The 21581-nt window shown below is 40.7% G+C and overlaps 1 protein-coding gene across 5 annotated transcripts in view; it reads left to right on the plus strand.

Moving 5' to 3' along the window:
* The first annotated feature begins 302 nt into the window (after nucleotides 1–302).
* The window catches only part of LOC135240714 (G protein-activated inward rectifier potassium channel 1), a 31496-nt gene continuing 10217 nt past the window's right edge, over nucleotides 303–21581 (plus strand). The window contains exons 1-3 of one of the 5 annotated variants that reach the window (XM_064310592.1): nucleotides 303–1936; nucleotides 2829–3045; nucleotides 7503–10027. In XM_064310592.1, the coding sequence (XP_064166662.1) occupies nucleotides 1259–1936; nucleotides 2829–3045; nucleotides 7503–7522 (915 nt within the window). In that variant the 5' untranslated portion in view covers nucleotides 303–1258 and the 3' untranslated portion in view covers nucleotides 7523–10027. Of the gene's footprint in view, nucleotides 1937–2828; nucleotides 3046–3607; nucleotides 4636–7502; nucleotides 10028–21581 lie in introns of those variants that run through there. The other 4 variants (XM_064310593.1, XM_064310591.1, XM_064310590.1 and 1 more) reach the window with 4 other exon arrangements.

Raw genomic sequence — 21581 nt, forward strand, 5'->3', positions numbered from 1 at the left:
TGCACTACCAGTTTAGCTTTAGGTAAGGTATTTAGCTCAAAACGCTTCATTAGTTACCCCGCTGTGGACATTGAAAAAATGTAAACTTGTAAGCTATCTAAATCGCTCGGGAGTGCACAGCAAATATACAGCGTAAATGACATCCATATATTTAATACATATCAACTTCGACACAAAGAGTTAACGAACGAACAATGCAAAGTTTTTTGGAAATAGAATTTAGCCATACATCAGCGTAGGGACATACACCCCTCTCCCCTCCCTTCCTTCTTCTCCACGCCCCAAAAGTGCATGCCTCTCCACTGGCACCGCTGGGCTAAGCGCAGCCGTGCATTTCCGCAGGAGAAGCGCGCAGTGCGCAGAAGCCGTGGAGTGAAAAACAGAGTAAAAACCAAGCAGCCAGCTTCTCTACATCTCCCGCACCTGATTCCCATGCCTAGCGCTGATTGCCACACGAGAGGAGAAAGACAGCAAACGCGCGTCGTCTGTGAGCAACGGTGAGGAACGGATCTGGGGAATTTAGTCATATTGGACGGGAAATCCAAGGTCGACTGTAATCCTTAATGAACTTAATGCCCGTCTTCTATGCGCACCAGGAGAAGAAAAAGCGGAGGGTTGGGAACCGACGCGTGTCCAACACCAACGCATAAACCCCATCACAGAAGTATGGAACCTTCTCGTCAAAACTATGCTCTGCCGTTAACGTTGTAATCGTTTCTTGTGTTTCTGATGAAAAAGAAGTTAATTGCCTTATGAACCCGCGCAACTTAAGACTCAAGGTGTGGATTTCCCATTGAAACCATAACCAACCTGCATCTATCGTCTAAGAAGAGCGGATGACTAATCAGCGGCTCGCCAAAGAATTTACCGTACGGTTCAAACCTTAAACTGCAGCTGGTGCAGCGTAACTGCGAGTCCAGTGTCTACTGTTATTTTCTTTTACGTAATTACCCACTGGACAGATGATAGATTTTTATTCTAACCCATGTCACAATATTTGTATTTGCATTTTTATTTTTTTCCTTTCCTCGGTTTGGAATTTGTATTTGGATTCTGAGGAAAGGCTGTGCGTTTCACCGTGACCGTTTCTTCTCAAGCGGTTGGCAGTTAAACTACTTCTCCTTGCCTTGTTTTGGATACAGTTAAAGCGCATACAATACAAGTAGTCTACTGCGTCAAGTAAAACCAAGGTACTGAGGGGGGGCAGACTGCAGTTTCGAATCCTAGAGATCATTTCTCTGACTATTTTCTTCGTATTATGTCTGCACTTCGAAAGAAATTTGGGGACGATTACCAGGTAGTGACCACTTCGTCCAGTGGCTCTGGATTCAACCAGCCGGCGCCAGAGAAGAAGAAAAAGAGGCAGCGCTTCGTGGACAAGAACGGGCGATGTAACGTCCAGCACGGAAACCTGGGCGGTGAAACCAGTAGATACCTTTCAGATTTATTCACCACGCTAGTAGATCTGAAATGGCGCTGGAATTTATTCATTTTCATCCTAACTTACACGGTGGCATGGCTTTTTATGGCGTCGATGTGGTGGGTCATTGCATACATTAGAGGAGATCTCAACCGAGCCCACGATGACAAGTACACGCCGTGCGTTGCCAATGTGTACAACTTTCCATCGGCGTTTTTATTTTTTATTGAGACAGAGGCTACCATAGGCTACGGCTATAGGTACATAACGGACAAATGTCCGGAAGGGATAATTCTGTTCCTCTTTCAGTCTATCCTGGGATCAATCGTAGATGCCTTTTTGATTGGCTGCATGTTCATAAAAATGTCTCAGCCAAAGAAAAGGGCAGAGACTTTGATGTTTAGTGAACATGCGGTTATTTCAATGCGAGATGGGAAACTGACTCTTATGTTTAGAGTTGGCAACCTACGCAATAGCCATATGGTATCGGCACAGATTCGCTGCAAATTACTGAAAGTAAGTGCCATTCCTCCATGCATTTAACACTTTTTATTCCAGAAAAGCATTTACGCACAGTCTAAGTTATTAATTGGCCCATCAAAGCTACCCAAATAAGTAATTTAAGTGTGACTGCGAACTGGGGGTAATCCATTAGTCAGAACAATAGTGGTAATTATTACATTTTTAAATCTATTTTTGTGAAAGTACAGTTGCCAGCATGTTTGTGCACAGTTTATTTATTTATTTAGCATTCATTAAAAAAGAAATATATATAAAAAAATAAAACCAGTTCAGTTTATCACAATATTTGTTGTGGAAACGTTATTATCTTAGCGCCAAACAGGCCATTTTGTTCTTTAATGTGTTTACAATTTCAAATCTGTTGTGGTACTTGCCACAAAATGAAATACACGGGTATTTATAGGCCTACATATGTATTTGTGTGGTGGATGTATTTATATAATTTTTCTTCCAGCAGGCTAGTTTATATAATCAGCGAAGTATTCTATTGAAAGCGGGGCATGTACTATTTTTATCACTTTACTTTCAATATACTACTTTACTGTAATTATACATGTATAATTTATGGGGAAGACGCGTCTCATTGATGTCAGACATTGAGACTTCTTTAGCAAATGCAAGTTTTTCTGTATAAATCAGTGGTTTCTTGAAGTATAATCCAACAATTTGTTTGGAGCCTATAATCCAAAATAAAAACCCATGTTATCCAATTAATTTTAACCTCGTAAAAAGATATATTTGATAAATCTTTTTAAAACCCAGACTCTGTCCATCTTCAAATGATTGATGGCTTTGATTTCTGACAAGATGTGAATAGCTGTCAGTCTGGCTCAGTGGATAACGGTGATTACTCTGATATTTCCTTTCTTTCTACACGCTTGTTTAGTCGCGGCAGACGCCTGAAGGCGAGTTCCTGCCATTGGATCAGCTAGAGTTGGACGTGGGCTTCAGCACCGGGGCGGACCAGCTCTTCCTCGTTTCACCGCTCACGATTTGCCACGTGATCGACACCAAGAGCCCGTTTTACGAACTGTCTCAGCGGTCCATGCAGACCGAGCAGTTCGAAATTGTCGTTATCCTGGAGGGAATTGTTGAAACCACAGGTAAGTCAGCCCAACACAGTTCTGCCATTTTATTTCATAACCAGTCGACAACGGGAGAAATATTTGTATTGTGCTCTACAGATTAACAAAGGTCACTCACTGGCAGTAACATGGGCTATTTCAGCATCTTATAAATGTAGAACTGTGTGACATGGTGAGAGATGATTAAGATTTATTTTGGACTTGTTCCCAGCCTTCCTAATCTACGTGTAAAGATATGACAAGCTTCACAGGCACCTACTGTATCTAGGCCACAAATGTTAGACAGGTCATCCTATATACTACAAAGCTGAGTGAAGGGGTACATTAGATTAGAAATTCAGCGAATGGTTTCAAATATACAGATAGCTGAAATTAAATATCTTTGAGTAGCCCTTTCACAACACTGTCCTTACAACAAAAATGGCTCCAATTTAAATAATGTTTGAATCATAGCCCTGTGTTTCTATTGCTTGCATTAGTACTGTCATATTGCTTGTTTTATTACTGTCATTCTAGTCTTCGTCTCTTAAAAGATGGTCATACCAGAAATGAATCTTGCTGTTATAGATTATGGGGTCAGTGTCTCAACAGGGTTGTCAGTGCTAATGGCGGGTGAGACGTTGTAGTTCACTGAATGGGGTTAACCGGAATTGCTCCTGACCTGCATGCATTTGATTTGTAGGGTATGAGCTTCCCTGATACACAGCTTTCATTAAGCCAAAGAAAACAGACCGTACATTGCAGTCCTAGACTGAGATAATCATTTGACAGCGATGGACACTTTTTCTGTGGAATGTTTTTCTTCATGTACTTTGCAGCTTGTTATGTAATGGTGCTGAATAATTTAAAATGCATGCTGTCCATGCCATCACGCTGTACAGTATATTGGATTTAAAATGGAGGGTGGAAGAGCATAAGCCTAGGACTGTGTTGCCACTTGCTTGATCGAATCACTGCTGGTTGGGGACAATAAGCAGAGGCCTTGCCCTTCTGTTTTGGAGAGATACGAAGTACCAGACGATAGTATCACGAGTTTAATGCATGGAAATACGTATACAGTAGAAACAATTAGGAGCAGTATTAAATCAGCGTGAACCCATTTTTGTTGCCTCTGTTTGATTTGTTTTTTTTTTTATAAAGCTGCAATCCTGCTGTAATGAGGCAATCTTTCTTTTGATAAAGTAACTGAAATACTCAATTTACTCTCCTATTTAAAGCCCAGGATGGCAGAGTGATATGAAATGGTTTTTGCTAAATTATGGAGTATGGCTTTTCATCAGAGTTGATACGCCCGCTTAAAAGAAGGCTATTGAGATAATGCTTTTTCCAGTAAACAACCACATGACATGCGTAGCTTAACCTGCAATTCTAAAAACAACCAGCCTAAAAATACAGCATCCATAGTGCTTTTTTCTGTTGGCAAGTTACCTTCGTTTCTCAATAAAAGGGTTTTATACACACGGCTGTGCCTGTGATTCACAGCATATTCTTCTGCTGTTTTCCTTAAGTGCTTACAGTGCGTTTTATGCGAGTTACATCTGTTTAACGCGGGATAAAATGTCAATTTGTGTTTTACGGGGCTGTAGTTGTGTCAGGCCCGTTTCATTTACTAAATTAAATAATTAATTTAAGAAGGTTAAGCCCGCCTCAGGGAGCTCGTCCTGCTGCTGTGGTGTCACAGAATTCTTCAGTGATCCAGAAAAGGAGTGAAATTATCTTCAGCCCACAGGGCTGATATAACAATAAAATATTTTGGAAATGTTTTTTTTTTTTTTTGGCGACGAGAGGGTTTGTGCGATTGCGGTCGCGTCGAGAAGCTGAGGCAGTCGTTATGTAAGTTATGAGGAGCGTGAACCGCTCTCAGGAACCACGCTTCGTGGCGACCGCACACCGCTTCACCAGGCCGTCCTCGTCAGGGTGTTCCTGTGCGCAGCCACACAAAAGGGTCCTTCAACCGTTTGTCCATCTGACAGCTGTTCACTGGCTCGCCGTATAACCACTTTTCTTTTTATCTCACACTTACTTACCCACGTAGCGACCTTCTCATCGCTCTGTCCGAATCTCGGCTCTTTCTCCCACTCGTCTGTACGTGCCCCCTTTCGCCCAGTCGTCCGCTTACCCGTTTTACCTGATCGTTTGTCACGCGCTCTTTCATATTACTGTACGTGTTTTTAAGTCGCTCATCTACAGAACTGGCTTTTCATCTGATCATCCCTATAAATAAACCTTTTATGGTTATATACTTCTTCTTTTTCTCAAGTCTGGTTATACACATAATAGCTTACCAGCCAGACCACAATCATTTTTTTTATCACACCTCCTATCTACATAATTACTTTTCACAGAGCATGCTTAGCACCAGGCTCTGCACATGACTTATTTTTGCTCATTTGTCCATAATTGTTTTTTATATCAGATCATCCACATTATAGTTTCAGACTGTTTCATGCACATAGGTTTAACACCAAATCATGTATGTTGCTTTTTTAACTATCACATCTGCATTGCAGACTAGGCTTTCATGGTACATAGCAATCATATCAGTCTGAGATGTTTTGGAATAAGTATTTGTCCGGAATAATGCAGAAATATGTCATATATACAGTAGATGGTGAATATAAAGGCCTTTGTGGCAGAGATCTTCTGTAATCAGCATTTCCTGCACAATTCTTATTATTTTGACTCGCTTAACTTTACATTTATCTGTGACTTTGCAATTACGTGATTGCATAGGTAAGTAGGTTGTAACCATCGTGTAATTACGACTTATTGGGAAGACCTTCAACATTTATTTTGACAGTAGTACTTGTGTGACATCACGTGCATTCTTTCTTACATATTTACTAAGATTGGGGCAGGAAACATTGAGTTTGATAAAGAAACTTATCAAACCATTTTTTTCTTTTCCCTTTCAAGTCACAATGCTGATGAAACAAAATAGCCTTTGAAGAAACAGAAAAAGGCTCATTGTCCATTTCAAGCGCTAGCAAGCCAAGTTACTCACCCTGCATTAAAAAAGACAGTATTGATTTTAATACTGGTCTCATTTCTTTTTAGGAAATGCTTGGCTTTTCATGTGGAAAACCATTACTTTTATCTCTGTCAGTCTGCCCATTGCTGACCTATATAATGGTCTTTTTAAAATGGATATCTTGCAATGCTTAAAATGAAAAATGGCTACAAGTGCTTAGTAACATTGTGTCTTTGATCTGCAGTAAAAAAAGAAAATAAAACATAATCACGGTCGTCTGTATTAAAGGATATATTATTGTGCAGTGTAATTGATGTAGGTCTCTTCCCCAATGTTCTGGAGATGCCATTGTGTTGTTGCTACATACGCACTACCATAGCCTTTCAGCAGTTACCTGAAAGTGTTGATGTGTAGAATCCTGAATCATACTGTAGTTTTCTGATCACTTTGGCAAACGTACTCATGATTTTTTTATTTTACAAGATACAAGTTGGGCTTGTACAAACCCTATCCCACCCCCATAAAAATAACTTGCTAAAAAAGAAACTTTCAGCATCCCCTAGCATTAAAACAATATATGAATAAAAAATTTATGTACAGTTTTAGTCTCCAGACGCTTTCAATTTAGGCTATTGAAACTGTTTCCATAGTAACCATTTTTTTGTCCTTGGAAATTCAAGATCTCAGCACTTACAGTTTGAGTCGGTATTTGCAGTTAGCACAATGTACATTTATTGCATTAAATCCAGTTAATAAACTACTTGCAAGATTAGTTCACCTACTACACAGCACGTATGTATATTATGCTTTTTAGAGTATGTGTACTGTGTAGTAAAACAGAAAATGCTTTGTTTTTTTTCAGTGTATGTCACATTATATGGCCAGTAGTTAGCAGGGATTTTGTGTTTTTTTTTTGTGACAGTCATAGCATTATGAAATTCTCCCACCAGTCAGACACCACAGACAGGTATGGATTTCACAGCCCATCTCCAGAACCAAAGTGAAAAGTAAACGATGATTTTACTGTTAACGGGCCTGTTAAGCCTGAAGCCGAGGCCGAAGCCGTCTCTCCCGGGCGAGATCATTGAATCGCTGATGGAAAATTAGCGATCGTTTTTGGGCCAACTTTACAGATGTTAAATTACTTGGACTGCAATTGATTCACAATTCCCCCTGCCAGAGTGGCACGCCAATTATGCTCAGCTACCATATAATTTCTTACACAAATCCTGGCTTTGGCACTGTTAAATCAGGAGAGTTTCATCGGAGCTTTCCCTTTTACGGACGACTCAAGTCATGTGTGATGGACCGAAATAAGAATTTTTATCATCAGCGCAGTTCTGCGATTATTGTCTCTAATAATATTCCTTTGCGCAGTGCCCAGTGATGATGCATGCAGTGTTGTCACTGACAATTTCACATCCTCCAAATACAACAATTTGAGTCTTATTGTATTTATTTATTTTTGTTAATGGATTATGTGCTTTTTTATGTGCTTTTTTAGAAGTTCGAGAGAAACCCTAAATGAACGGTTCTTACAACATGTCCTCTGATGCCAGTGCGTTCGCTGGTCCGTTGAAAGTCGATGCACTGAACGTGGAGTGGTGCTGTAACTGAGCCATCAGTGTGCTTCTGAGGAGTGTGGCTCAACGTGCTCCATCCACACGTTAGCACTGAAACGATCTTACGGGCTTCAGCATTGATTCTGGCACATGGGAGACCTCACACTCAACCGCCTAACGTTACTGTGAAATGGAACGGACATTTCGCTTACTCAGCATTCGGGTCTAGTATTGAGCGACAGTCGCTGGAATTTCACGATTTGGTCACCGTTTCTGTGAGGTTTTCCTTCGGTGTCTTATCGGTGACACTTTCAAGTCTCGCCGGGGTCAGATGAGTCTGTGTCTCCTCCAATTTCCTTTGGAAACCTCTGCTTATTAGTTTGCAAATGTGCTCAAACTCCTTTGTACCTTCAGCAAAGGGAAAAGGTGTGTTCTGTTACATTCTGATGTGGCTAATAGTCATACTAGGCCACAGAAAATGATGTTTTTGTAACTATGTGTGTTTTCAAAGATTTTAGTTTTTCAGAAAGTTGAAAGTCAGCTTTGCATTGTAATGCCCTGTTTTCAGCAATTAAATAGGAAATACAGCACGATATATACTGTGAGATATGCATGCAATTTCTTTTTTAAATACACATGTCTCTTGAATGCAATAGCTGTTATATTGAATGCATTTCTAATCTCTGCCGGACATGTTTATTCTGTTGTTCTTATCTGTGCATATGTCTCTGTACTATCAGTGGCCATTGAGTAGCAGAAATCAACATGGGTATTGCTTATGCAAGTAAAGTAATTACTGTAGTTACATAGTATGCATAGCAGGAAGCATTTCTAAGGTGATTTGTTGTCCTTGTAGATCCTTATTCCTTCTTAGGCCTTTCACTGATTGTATTCAAAATTATATTAAAGGTTGACTCACGTATTTTCCTCGGGGCAAAAAGGAAAAGTAAGCAATTATAAAGCATATATTATATTTGTGTTCTTTTCAATAAATCTTAATTTAGAGTTGGAGCAGACATATTACTTCCCATTTCAAATACATTAAGAAGGGGTACCTGTGTCATGTGATGATGTATGCGCTGGTTAAATATTAATCTTGAGAAGTGTTGTGCGGCTGCTGCGTTGCTATATTTAGCATCGTGGTTTCTGCTGTGGCGCTCAGTGTGCACGGAGCACAAAGCCTTAGACCGAGCGTGAAATGTTCTCTTCGTCCGACTGTACCGAAAAACAAAAGTTGCTGCTCATTTCTGCTTATATTTGACCGTGGAAGGATGGTCAGCCATTCTGGTCTATGAGGAGAGCAAATGCTACAAAGTTGCCCCAAAAAAAACCATGAAAAACAACACGTATGAAATAGCCTGAATCAGTCACTAAATTGCACGTGAAATGGAGGGACTGTACAAATTGTTCCAGGTTCTCTCGTGATTCCTGTGGTAATGTACTGACAGAACCCTGGCTGCATGCTTCTCACACATTCTTTACCCCCTCCATTTTAGCTGTAAGCCATTTTGTCATGATTCACTGGTATTTGATGAAAAATAGAATCTTGCCATTGTTGTGTTTGTGGGTACCTCATTATGGCACAGTGTGTGGGCGGTGTAGGGATGCTTCTTGTGCAATGGAATTGATTTTACAAGTTGTGAATATTTATTTGTGTGTATACACGTACATGTGAAAGCATATATTTATTGTAATAAATAAATATATGTATATAAGTCAAAAGAAGCAGATTAACTGGCTGGTTTTGGAGTCATCAAATGAAAATGCCTATATAGCACAGCGTATCTGTTCACACACGAACTCTCTGCTCACAGTAAACAAGCCTGTCTCCTTTAGGGGCATTATTCAACGGATAGTGTTTTTAAGCGGTCCTTATATCTCCAGGGATTGTCTATACGAGTTTTCTTTGATACGCTATTAAGCTTGAGTCTTTTGCAGTGTTTACTGTTGCACTAAAAATTGCACCAAAACCACACAATACTTCAACTTTCCGTCGAGGGAATAATAAGCGGCGTGTTGGAAATTAGGAGACAAATATGAATTTCAAATTTTCAGTTAATTGAGACTGCAGCATTCGTATCCACACGGCTCTCTTGTCTGAATGAGTCTGATTAGAAATGTGAGGTATTAGGCCTGCTGAAGTGCAGGATGAAAAGCCCCAGCTGAACGCGCGGTTGCTGGGATAATCTGCTGTTAAAAATAAGAGGCCATTGTTTAGTGCGTTTAGCTTGGCTTTTCAAGGTATGTCCTTCGATTGTTTTCGTCCATGTGAGCTTGAGTCCCACAGACATCTGTTTCAGTCGTGTCTTATTATTACCTTAAACGGAAGAATCGATATGAAGACCAATGCAGAGGTCTCGTTGTCCTGCTTTTGCATGAATCATTTGGTGACATCACCAGTCTTTGTATTTGTTCCAATGAGTAAAAGATCGGTAAAAATGTTTGACCAATCAGTTGTGCTTGGAGAGCAAATGTTCACTATTCATGCAGATGTATTGTGTTGAACACGTTTCTTTCTCTCTTGAGCATCATTGGAATTGACTTCTGTGGTTTGAAATCACATGCAATGCTTATGGAAACGCTGCAAGTGTGTATCAGTTACAATAATGCAGCCAATAACGTGTCAGGAGAGTTTTATTTTATTTTCGTAGCACCGTGTATCATTTTATGGTAATCATTTACTGGACGAAACAAAATCTACGAGTAAAGAAGATAATTCATGTGGACAGTGGCTGGTAATGTTCTGCGTTTGGAAATTAATGCTACGTTTTATGTGGAGAGACAACAACGGGCTGAGGCAAATGAATCAGCGCGCCGGCAGAATTGGGCGCGCGTGTCTGGCCCGGCCCGCGAAACTCGGGCGAACGGGAGAGCGGCGCGGCCCGTGATTGGTGGGGCTTATTGAAAAGCCGCAGGGTCCCCGGAGAGACGCGCCGTAATTAATCGGGAGCGATTACGCGCGCGGCGTCTCCTCCCCGCGCTCGCCGGAAACGCACCGGCCCCCCGTGCTTTTTTTTCTTTTCTTCTTGGGTTCGAAGCGTTAACGGCGGTTCAGCCGGGGGAAGTTGGGCGTCTGCGCAGGTGAAAGCCGGAGCCTCCAATTAAGGCTAATGCGGCCCGGATCTGCACGCACGCACGCGCGGGCGGGCGGGCGGGGGATTCTATTTTAGCAGACAGTCACACCTCTCCCCGCAGAGTATCTATCCTACGCTAAAGGCGCGGGGCTGATCAACATGCAGCGCGCCGCACAAAAGCTCCCTTCCAGCCCGACGCGTTCGAGTATTTATAGATCTGTCAGTGTTTTTGTGCGGCGTCTAGCCTTCTCTTTTGTTTCGGCACATGTTCGTATTCTAGTGGGTACTTTGCGTACCGCGGATCCGCTTTATTTAAAGCGACCGTACTTGCGCACAGGGACCCAACGCGGTGTGAAGCATTGTGGGAACGGCGCGGCGCGTGGCTTGGTGACTTGCAGGGCGTCAGGGTTCAGCGTCCAGTCGCGCGTGGGAGAAAGGAATCATGGGCCTGGAACCGGCTCCGTTAGTTCCTGGATCAGGTCGAAGATGAATGAGGAAGAGGTGTTTTCTGTCACTTAATGGAGTCTCTGGCTCAGCAGAATTTTCATTATTTTTTTTGTTAACCAACCTCAGGTTGAGTGCCGCTGGCAGGATCAACTATGACTGGATTCCATTAGACTAATAATAAACATAGAAAATAAACAAAGAATCATTAAAAATATTAATTAACTCATGGTGAACAAATCTATGCGTCATACTGAAGGGAGTTTATATATTTTAAGTGAGGCCAATGGTGTGTATTGCGTAGGTATTATCATTTTGATTTTTCATTAATTTATAATTTATGGCTGACCATTATACGCCTGACTGCATAGAACCAAGGCTATTGTAGTTTTGTCATTAGTTTTTATTTCTATACTAGTTTTTAAAATATTTACAATTCAGTTTTGTTTCAGTTCAGATTGAAGTCATCTTTGTCAGTTTTCATACAATTTAGATTTTGGAGATCCATACTTATGTGGTTCTTAGATTTAGTTTTTGTTTTAGCTTCAAGAGATGAGTCAGTTTGTTTCAGTTAAACTGCAATAAGAATCAAGCACCTTTGCCTTAGCTGAAAGAAAGTGGGAACATAAACACTTGTAAAGAACTTTTACAGCACTTATTCTGTAATTTTGCTCTGGATAAAAGCATCTGCTAAATGCCAAAAATGCAATATGATGCTAAATTATTTGCTCAGTTTTATGTCAATGGTATGTTTCCTGTATTCAAATGAAAAACAACCTCAATTTAAAATAGGTGAGGTAAATATTGTCATGCACAAAAGACAAGATTAAATGCTTTAATAATTAAATGATGTTACCATGAACCTGACAAAAATGTCTGGTGACTTTTAAAAACAGGTGCTCGTAGGTACAGTACACTGTTGATAATACATTCTTGATTATACTTTGTAACACAGAAGTAATCCCAGGATGCCATTGGTTGCTTTCGCCTGACACTGGACACTGGGCACGTGGGCTTCTGCCTCGATAGCCAGCATCAGTTTCATCAGTTTTGTTGAACCTTGGAAAGTCTGTACAGTTAGTGTGATGGTAATGCATAATTTAGCTTATTGCCATCTATTGGCTGCTACTGCTTAGAAGCCCAACAGGCAGCTCGCTTTTATCTTTTCTGCAAAAATGATAAGAACATTATGTTGCCTTTTATTTGAAATTCTGAGGCGCATTTTCTGTTTTTAATTTCTCAGATAGGTATGTTTCTTATTTCTATTTAAACTTTTATTTAACCAATATATTTTTACGGCTAATTTTAGTTTTAGTTTCAGTTTTCATTTACATTAACATTGCATAGCGCTGGGTTATTTGACTTGTGTTGGGGCACGCAGTTGATAAAGGTGATTTAAGTCAATTAAAAAAAGTCAATAAATCAAAGCAAAAAAAAAAAGTAGAAACAAAGCAACGGATATTCCCTCCTTATCAAACGAATAAAAGCCTTGGGTTCTGTGTTATGGCAAATGCAAGTCTCTGCCCTCTCACATTCCCTCTAGGGTGCTTACATTCAAGCGATGCTGAAACTGGCAAGACATCAAAACCCAATACAGCCAGTGAATGCTAGGCTTCGATTTGGGAACACCACAAGTCACGACACATCCCCAAGATTGACACCTGGTCCCGCTGCGTCTTTGTGGTCCCGTTGGCACTGGCGGGGTCACGCTGTGTCAGAAACGCGGGGTCGCGTCGACCTGCGAAGCAGCGGTTTAGCGGTATAGGAGGGGAGTGCTCTTTTAATATCTGCGATCCAGGTGGTGGACGTGTGCTCTGTACTCTTCACTGAAGTTTGCCAGGAATGGTGGATGGTGTTGGTGTGGAATGGTGGAATGGTGTTGGTGACATCTCTTGTGGACTTTGCTGCAGTGGAGTTGGGTCCAACTAACTTTTTTTGTATGGTCAGGGGCAAACATGGCACCCACAAAATGATACAGTAATCATTGTGCGACAGGTTTATTTATAGGGAAGGCCAAATACAGATTGAGTTACAGTGAAGGCAAAATACAGATTGATTTACTGTGAAGGCCAAATACAGGCACTTTGGTTCACAGGTGAGGTGCAGCTGTTGGGCCCATGACTGAGGTGCATGAGCTGGGTTGCCTTGTCATTCATTCAAGTTTATAAATGGATAATATTAAAAATGTAAGCAATGTGTCAAAGCTGGGGTGAGTCAGGGCTTATTTTAAATTTAGAATAAATAATTAGAATAGGAGGAACAAATTATCTCTGTTGTTACTAGGAAATATGCTGGGAGCGGCAGAATTCATGACTCCTGTACAGTAGTTATAGCTCAGAACAGCTCTGCGTAATTTACAACATGAGGAACCAACTATGACATCAAGGATGCATTACAGCCCGCAGATAAACTGTTTGTCATTTCCAAGGGTAAACACAGTAATTGGATCTTTAGAGATTTGTCAGGTCCTTGGGGGAGGGTAATAAATCGTCGTTGGAGGGGGGTTTGCGTCGGACGGCCTGGTACGAACGCGTTTTGGGCGAACGGAGCAATAATAGTAACGACAAAAAATTTTAATCTCACCGGTAGAGCCACAATTGCGCTTGGAGGTTTGGTTCCGTTTCTCTCATCCTCCATGTTTTTTTTTTCAAAATCTGTTGTTTAGATACCTTCTAACGTAATCTAGGCTGGTTCACCATTAATCCTTTTATGCCTTGGTAGAGGAACGAGCTGCCCGGGGGGCTGTTTGAATTATATTTTACACAAATAACGGTTTTATTTACATTAGGATGAGAGCGGTTCCGTGTTTGGAGTGGATTTTAACTTAATGTGGCATATATTGCATGGTAATTCTGTATCCCATATGGAAAACAGAGAAATCCAATAAGACATCCTCCCAAGACCAGACAATTAATTTTAGTCCCCTGTAGGGGACATGAGTCTCTGGTCTTAATCTTAAGAACCATATATTCCACTGTGCTGAAAGCTACACTACAGGGGACATCCAGTGAAAATGAAATAAATACAAGTTTTGAAAATATTTTCACTGAAACATGAAACGCATGAAACATGTTATCCAAGATGCTTTATTATGTTAAAAAAGTAATATTGAAATGTATTCTTCTGACGGGTGAATATGTAAACAATGACTTACTTTGTGGATAATATGAATAACTGCCTTGCCTAACGGCTGCAGTGGCTTGATGCCGTGGACTTACATCACAGGGTGACGGAGTTGAAGCTGACCCTTGTCTGGAGTATAGGGTAGAGGAGCAATGATTTTAAGGCTCCATGTCTCAGAAATTGGAGTTAACCTCATTTAGGCATTGATTGTGCTGTGTGGCATGGTGCTCATGTGTTGGTAAAATATGAACTCAGTTCTACCTCACATTTTTTTGTTCTGTACACCAGGCTAAATGGTCCATTCAGAATTGGCCACAGTTCCTACGTCACAACTGGGCCCCTGTGAAAATAGCCTTTTTAACTATGTCATTTGCATAAATCTGCTCTTGGTCAGCCTCTTCTAAGAATGAAGTAATGCCTACGCCTTTCATGATTTAGCATCTACGGCAGCAAGGCATAATTACAAACGAACAAGCAAGTGAGAATTTGAATATGACGAGATTTCAAACAGGCCATTTTAAATGTGCCACCTCTGGCTGTCAGCTAGCAAGAAAGTCACTGCACATCCTTCCAAGGTCCGGAAAAAGTCCAGACTCCGGAATCAAAGGCCCAGCAGGAAGTGTCCAAATAGTAATTGTTTTATATCTAATCACAATTACTATTTGGACACTTCCTGCTGGGCCTTTGATTCTTGAACTGGCTCCTGGTTGAGATTTTACTCTGATTCAAACATATACGATATACCGGTAGATTTACAGATTCAATGTTTGTTTATTTGCTTTTCTGGGATTGGGAGTATGGGCAGGATATGGGAGGGGCGCTCGTGTCCCAGTCAGTTGACCAATCAATGCAGAGCATGTGAAAAAAAAACATGTAATGCCTGCGCAAAATGGCCTGTTCAGCTCGAAGGGTAAGAAACTCACCGGATTTATATTTTAAAAATTAATTGCTACATTTTTTCTCTTATAAAGCCTTAACATGTTTGGTATACCTTGAAGAATAATATAAAATGGCCAAAATTATATTATTGAGAAACGTTAGTACCTTTGGTCCTTTATAATATGGGGCCTTTAATGATTGGACCAGGGGGAGGAGTGGAGTCACATGACCACAGGACCAGGTTTAGTCACATGACCACAGCCAGGTGCTTAGAAGGGGTTGTGCATTAAAATATAATGAGGGGGATACAAAAAGCCACACTGCTTAGGAGCACACTGCCCCCCCCCCCCCCAAAAACTTACTTTTACAACTTTGTAATACTGAGACAACTGCTGCCTCTAAGAATTTTAGACTGATCTTCATTGTTGGGAACTTGAGTTGATTACATACAATTTCACCCACAAAGGATAATAAACGCTGAAGTTTCAATGTGTTTAGGGTATTGCTGTTGTAGTCCTGTATCTCAATTACTTCACTGTTCACTGCCTTGCGAAGAAAAATATTCTTGCTTTGGGTCAGATGTCATTTCAAGTTAAATACAAGTAAGGAACAGTTGAATAGTTCTTCCCCGGGACTGATATTAACAATACTAAAATAAAATATTATGTCAGTAAAGCACAAGGACGCATGGATGAATTATTATTGTGATTATCTTCTGTTGTGCTTTTCAGTTGGAGGGACTGGGATGGGGGTTTCTGTCTGAGTTAATAAGTCACCCTTCTACCATCTTGACAGCAATAAAGACCTCTCAAATCACTGCCTAGAGTGTGGAATAATTTAATTTGTGCTTCTTCGTTGACACATTATGCCCTAATAAAACCTAAGTACTTGATGTAAAACGGGCCAGAAATCAGGCGATGATTCGTTTAAGGTGTGATGAGGGCGTGACTCGTGAATGGAGAGTTAGGCTCTGAACCAAGGGTGCCCTTTGATTTTAAGATGGCTTACGTGGTTAACCCAGGCATGTAGCGGAACCCAGAGTTAGCCGAGTGCGCACTTTGACCTAATTGATTTATTTGCCTCATTATTGTGTCATCCACAGATATGTATTTTCAAGAGATTTTGCTCTCCCATTTCCTTCCAGAGTACTTTTTAATAGCTTTTATTTGGACCAATAGGTCCAAAAGTGTATCGTTATGTTTTGTTGAATTTCATTTAGATTCATACGCACTTATGAATTTGCTGTAGTCAGTTAAATTGGAGGTTCTATGCCAGGGTGCTTGGACCCTGGCTGCATTCGTGAAGACTCACCAGAGGGATCATTAGATACATTTTGTGTAAAAGTACATAGACAGAATATGACGTGTGTTGCAGAATGACAAAGAACAATACTCATGCCCTGATTAAATAAACTTTTGACCTTCATTTTGACTATAACAGTTTAAAATGTGAATGTAATGTACCGTAAATTTAACAGCTAACATAAAAAAATTTTCATTGGCTGAGCTCCGTGTTATGAAAATGAACATGTCATTCTGTTGATGTGTCATATCTACATCCTTGTGCTTATAAAGTCCCCAGATTTGCCATGTTTATTTGGATGTCAAGAGGCATCCGAGATTAACATCACAGAGAGAACTGAATTTTACATTTTTTTAACGAATCTGTCAAGTCATGCGTGTTGTATAGAAGCACCCAGAGCCTTCTGTAGTGATCGGTGAGAACTGACTGCCAGGTTTTGTGTTACTGTCCAATAATCCCCAAGTGATGAAGGTTTGCACTGTGCTTCCAGTGTTTGGGTTTGTGGCAATATTGATTGACACTGTCTAAATGTCCCAGAAAATGATGTCCACTCACCCTTCACTCTTAGCACTGTTTACTGAACCCTTAGCTACTGCTATTCAACACAGCCAATAAATAACTGGAACTCAAACCTCTAAATATACTCACAGGATCAACCTCTATACGGGTGATGTATTGCTCTTAGAAAATCCTATTACTTCACTGCAAGAAACCTTCAAGTTCATTACCATTTTTTAAATACATGTCTGATGACTCGATAAACTGGTTTAAATCAACAATACTACCCATTGGTTCTAAGAGCTGTAATGCTGCAGTCTGAAAACAAACAAGTTTAGCTCTCAACGCTGGCAATATCACATACAGTATCTTATTGCTTTGAAATCTCCTCTGAGCCATTGGTGTTATTTCACCTAAATTTCAGCCTCTCACTGAAAACCATTGACAATTTGCACTGCTGGTGGAACTTCCCACTCAGACTTATAGGACGCGTAGCTACCATAAAAGTGGTCATTCTTCTAAAAATCAGCTATCTTCTGTGATCCCAGTTGTACCAACTCCTCATTGGTTTACATGCCCCATAATTTTCATTATTATTTTGCAAACCAACTTTAATATATCACCAATTGGGTGAGCAAAAAAAAAAAAGCACCAACACAACTCATAGTTAGAATTATAACAATGGAACTGCATAGACCTACAAGTATCAGGTCTTTTTCTCCCTCACAGACACTGCAAAACATTTGCTTCAAAAACTCTCTGCAACTTTGACAGTATGGTGGAAGATAAATAAACTCAGAAAATTCGACCCATCACCCTGCAGATACACCCTAATCTGGTCCAATCCTCACTTCCTGGTCAATAAATAACCTCTCACCTCTGTGATTTGGAAAAAAACGAAGGCCTCCCTCCACTACAGCACATCTTAAGTAACAAATTCCTCCTCACTTTTCACAAGCTATGGTCCAGAAACATTGTATCAGCAAGGACTAATAAGGTCGTCATTAACTATGCTGATTTTGGATTCATTAACAGCCTTCTCTCATCCCTGTTATTAGAAGATAAATCTGTAACTCAAAAAAAAAACAACCAGACTCCACCGTCTCCATTGCCGCTAAACTACGAGAAAAACATCTTCAGATCTCTGTCGATACCAATTTCAGGACTAGAATCTGTTCTAACACATTCGCCATGACCTCATCCCACAACATACACTAATTAAATACAAAATGACTCACAGAGTACACATCACCCACCACAGAATGTTCAAAATGGGTTTCACTGACTTCACTGACATATGCACTTATTTCGCTCTCAGACTAGCAGACACGCACTACCACGCGATGTGGCTTTGCCCGCTAACGCTGCGGTTTTGGAAGGATGTCACGCGTTTCACCTCTTTGTTTCCAGACGGCAGCTTTCCACTCTGCATCCCACCTTCTGTTTACTTGGAAATACTTTCGTACCCAGTACCCCAGACCGTATCGACACACTCACTGTAGTCGCCTTAACTGTCGCCAAGAAACAATTCTTCTGAATTGGAAATCAAGACGTAAACTGAACGCTGCACAATGGGCAAATCTATTAATAGACCACATTACGCTTGGAAAACAAATAGGCTCTTGGAAAAAACCAAATGCATAGTTTCAACAAAATCTGGATCCCTGTACTCAACCGACTCAATTTACCATTGAACTGAATCACCACATACAACATATCTACAGCCATGTACATGCATGGACACATGCACAGACACACAGACACACGCACGCACACACACACACACAGAGACACACGCACACAGAATTTAAATGTTTGTGCAAGTGTATATCAGCATGTCGTCCCCGGTCTGTCTCTATCCTTATTGGTTGGTTTTGTCTAATTGATCTGCCTGTCTGATTGGCTTGTCTCCCTGTCCGGTTGTATCTGACTATCTGTAGGAATTTTTCTTTTGGGGGGGTTATGGCCTGGGTTATGGGTAGCTTCACTTGCAAGTTGTGAAAAAAACAAAAACTCAATAACAAATGAAATTCACATTTCTTTGGGAGAAAGCACATTGGCCCTCGACTATATGTTGTTTTTCAGAGTCATTTCTTACAAGATCATTCTTTGTCATCACTGCTTCTATTTTTGTGACATTGTACTGGCGCGGTTTATACATGAGCTGCCGAATGGAAATGTTTGCTTTTGTTTGTATGCTGTCTTTTGAATTTCCTGCGCACCACCGTTGATTGATAGTTACTTGGTTTCACGGACACCGGTTCGATTTTTTGCTTTGTTTCTCGAATACCGCATTTGCGAAATGCAGCGGGGATATTGTGCTTTTATTCCAGACCTTGTCCAATTTAGAGACACAAAATTGACACTGGCACGACCTCCGCTCAACCTAGAGCCTGTTACGTTACCTCCCCGTGCGCTCAGGCCAACTCCCGCAGCTGCACATTTTCGCATAATCTTCTCCCAAGCGATACTGTACGTTTGCCGCTCGCGTTCTCCGAACCGCATTTCCTTCGCCCCGCTCCTCCACCAACTGTCTCAGCGGAGGCCCCCGGACATGACCTTTGCAAATTCAGGCAAGGCTAAGGAAACATTTATAGAGCACAGAGCTCTATTTGTCTGCCGAGGATAATTCCTAAGGAGGAGGTCACTGAGGCCAGCTCAGTATTCTTCTCTGCTTTAAACATTAGCACTTGACGATGGTCACCATAGAAACGCATTATCTGTCGCTGAGGTAAAACTGTGCTCATAACAGTTTAGTTTATTGCAAAGTGAGTCATTTCCCGTCTAATACACACATTCTGGAATATTGCATTCAACACATCGAAGCTTTGTATGTTTACCTGCACCCCCCCCCCCCCATGCCCTTCCTTCTCTCAGATTGTTCTGCTCTGCGTTTCAATCCTCTCCACTCCTGCTAGTGTTCACTTCAGTCTGCTGAGGCTGGAGTTCCTATGTGGTTTTTTCCACTTTTTTTAGGGGGAGAAAAAACAAAGATTTTTTTGTTTTTGTTGTTGTTGCTGGAACACTACATGTACCGTACATATGAAACCCAGCTGTGGAAAAAATAAATACATAAAATCAATCATTAACCGCAAGCTAACTTTGTGCATTGTGTGACCCTGCTGCCAATCACTGCATCCGATTCTCTTTTGAATATTTCTTTTTTGTGTTCTTTTCCTGCACATGGGCAGTTTTACCTCATTGTTATTGTGAAAGTGTGTTATACATTTACACTAGCCTTTTATTTTATTGTCTAGCATCCCTCAGCTTTTCATTCCTGAAATTAGTGGAGTGGCTAAATTAAGCGAGTCATGAATTTCTAAATTCATTCAGACTCCGCAGGGCCAGGATGAGAATCCCTGAAACTCGGATGTTTTCCAGTGAAAAGTTTCCTCTGAAGAGTTTCCCTTACCTGAGGGTTTGCATATCTCTGTAGTTTCAGCTGACCTACCTGCTGTAAACATGTATTTAATTTCATCAGGGATAGGTGAGTGCTTTGTACTACTCTCAGTAGTGTAATTTATCATATTATTATTCATTTTGTAATCCTACCAAATTTGTCTGCTGTTTTTTGTATTCAGAAATATTTTTGTGTTCCTTTGTATTTTTCACCCGGCACTGCATGTTTCCCAATGAGGAAATAATGTGCTAAAAGGCAACCAGAAATGATGTTCCAGCTAGTGAAAAGTTTGTGTCGATATGACACTTCAAAGGGATAGTTCACTTTCTGGAGTTTTAAAAAAATATATTATTTCTGTTTTTGTGTATTTTTTGAATTGCCCAGAGAGATTTTGTGTGCAATGAAGGACATTTTTACAGATGACTGGCTGGCTGGTATAGGGGGATTTGGGGGTTTGTGGTTTAAAGTAAAAAATAAAAAAAGCACTTCAGGTAACTCCAAAACAGCATTTACAGCAATGTTATGTTCCCAGAGGCTGTGCATAGAAACACATTCATTTTATCGCATTTATTCACAATTACTAACAAAAATATCCTTTTTATATTTTGCGGCACTTCTTTCATTGAGCAGAGCGGTCTCAGGTTGCATTTAACATTGGAAATAGTTCCAACCGAAAATAAGATTAAGCATAATTTTTGGAAAATAATGCTCATGTATAACCTGAAGGAATCACATCACAGTACAAGCAGTTTGTGCAAAGTGTATTTTTTTTCTTTATACCACAAATCCATGAATCCATGAAAGCCCCTATACCAGTCATTGTAGAGCCAACATGATTAGAAACTTATTATAAATATCTAAAGTATCCCACATCACCTGTCCAGGTTAATTGAAAACATACACTGAAACTGAAATGCTAAAAATCTACAGAAAGTGAACTATGACACTGTCCCTTTAACACAGCGGTGCCCAATCACGTGCCCCGGAGGGCCGAGAGTTCACAGGTTTTCATTCCAGCCAATGACTTCACCTGCTGATCTCACTAATTAGTTCCCTCCTCTGCGGTCGAAGGTGTGTTAATTAATGAGATCAGCAGGTGTAGCGATCGGTTGGAATGAGACCAGCATACTCTCGGCCCTAGTGGGACATGATTGGGCAGGACCGCTCCAACATTTGGGTAACGCCGTTGATCCGTGGCTGGATTGGACGGTGGCGGGATCAAAGCCCACTCCGCAGGACCCAGCAGCCTCCAGAGTCATGGTATGGGGTCTCTGCGGTCATTGACTAGATCAAATGTTTTT

Source organism: Anguilla rostrata, chromosome 15 (assembly GCF_018555375.3).
Source record: "Anguilla rostrata isolate EN2019 chromosome 15, ASM1855537v3, whole genome shotgun sequence".
Lineage (NCBI taxonomy): Eukaryota > Metazoa > Chordata > Actinopteri > Anguilliformes > Anguillidae > Anguilla > Anguilla rostrata.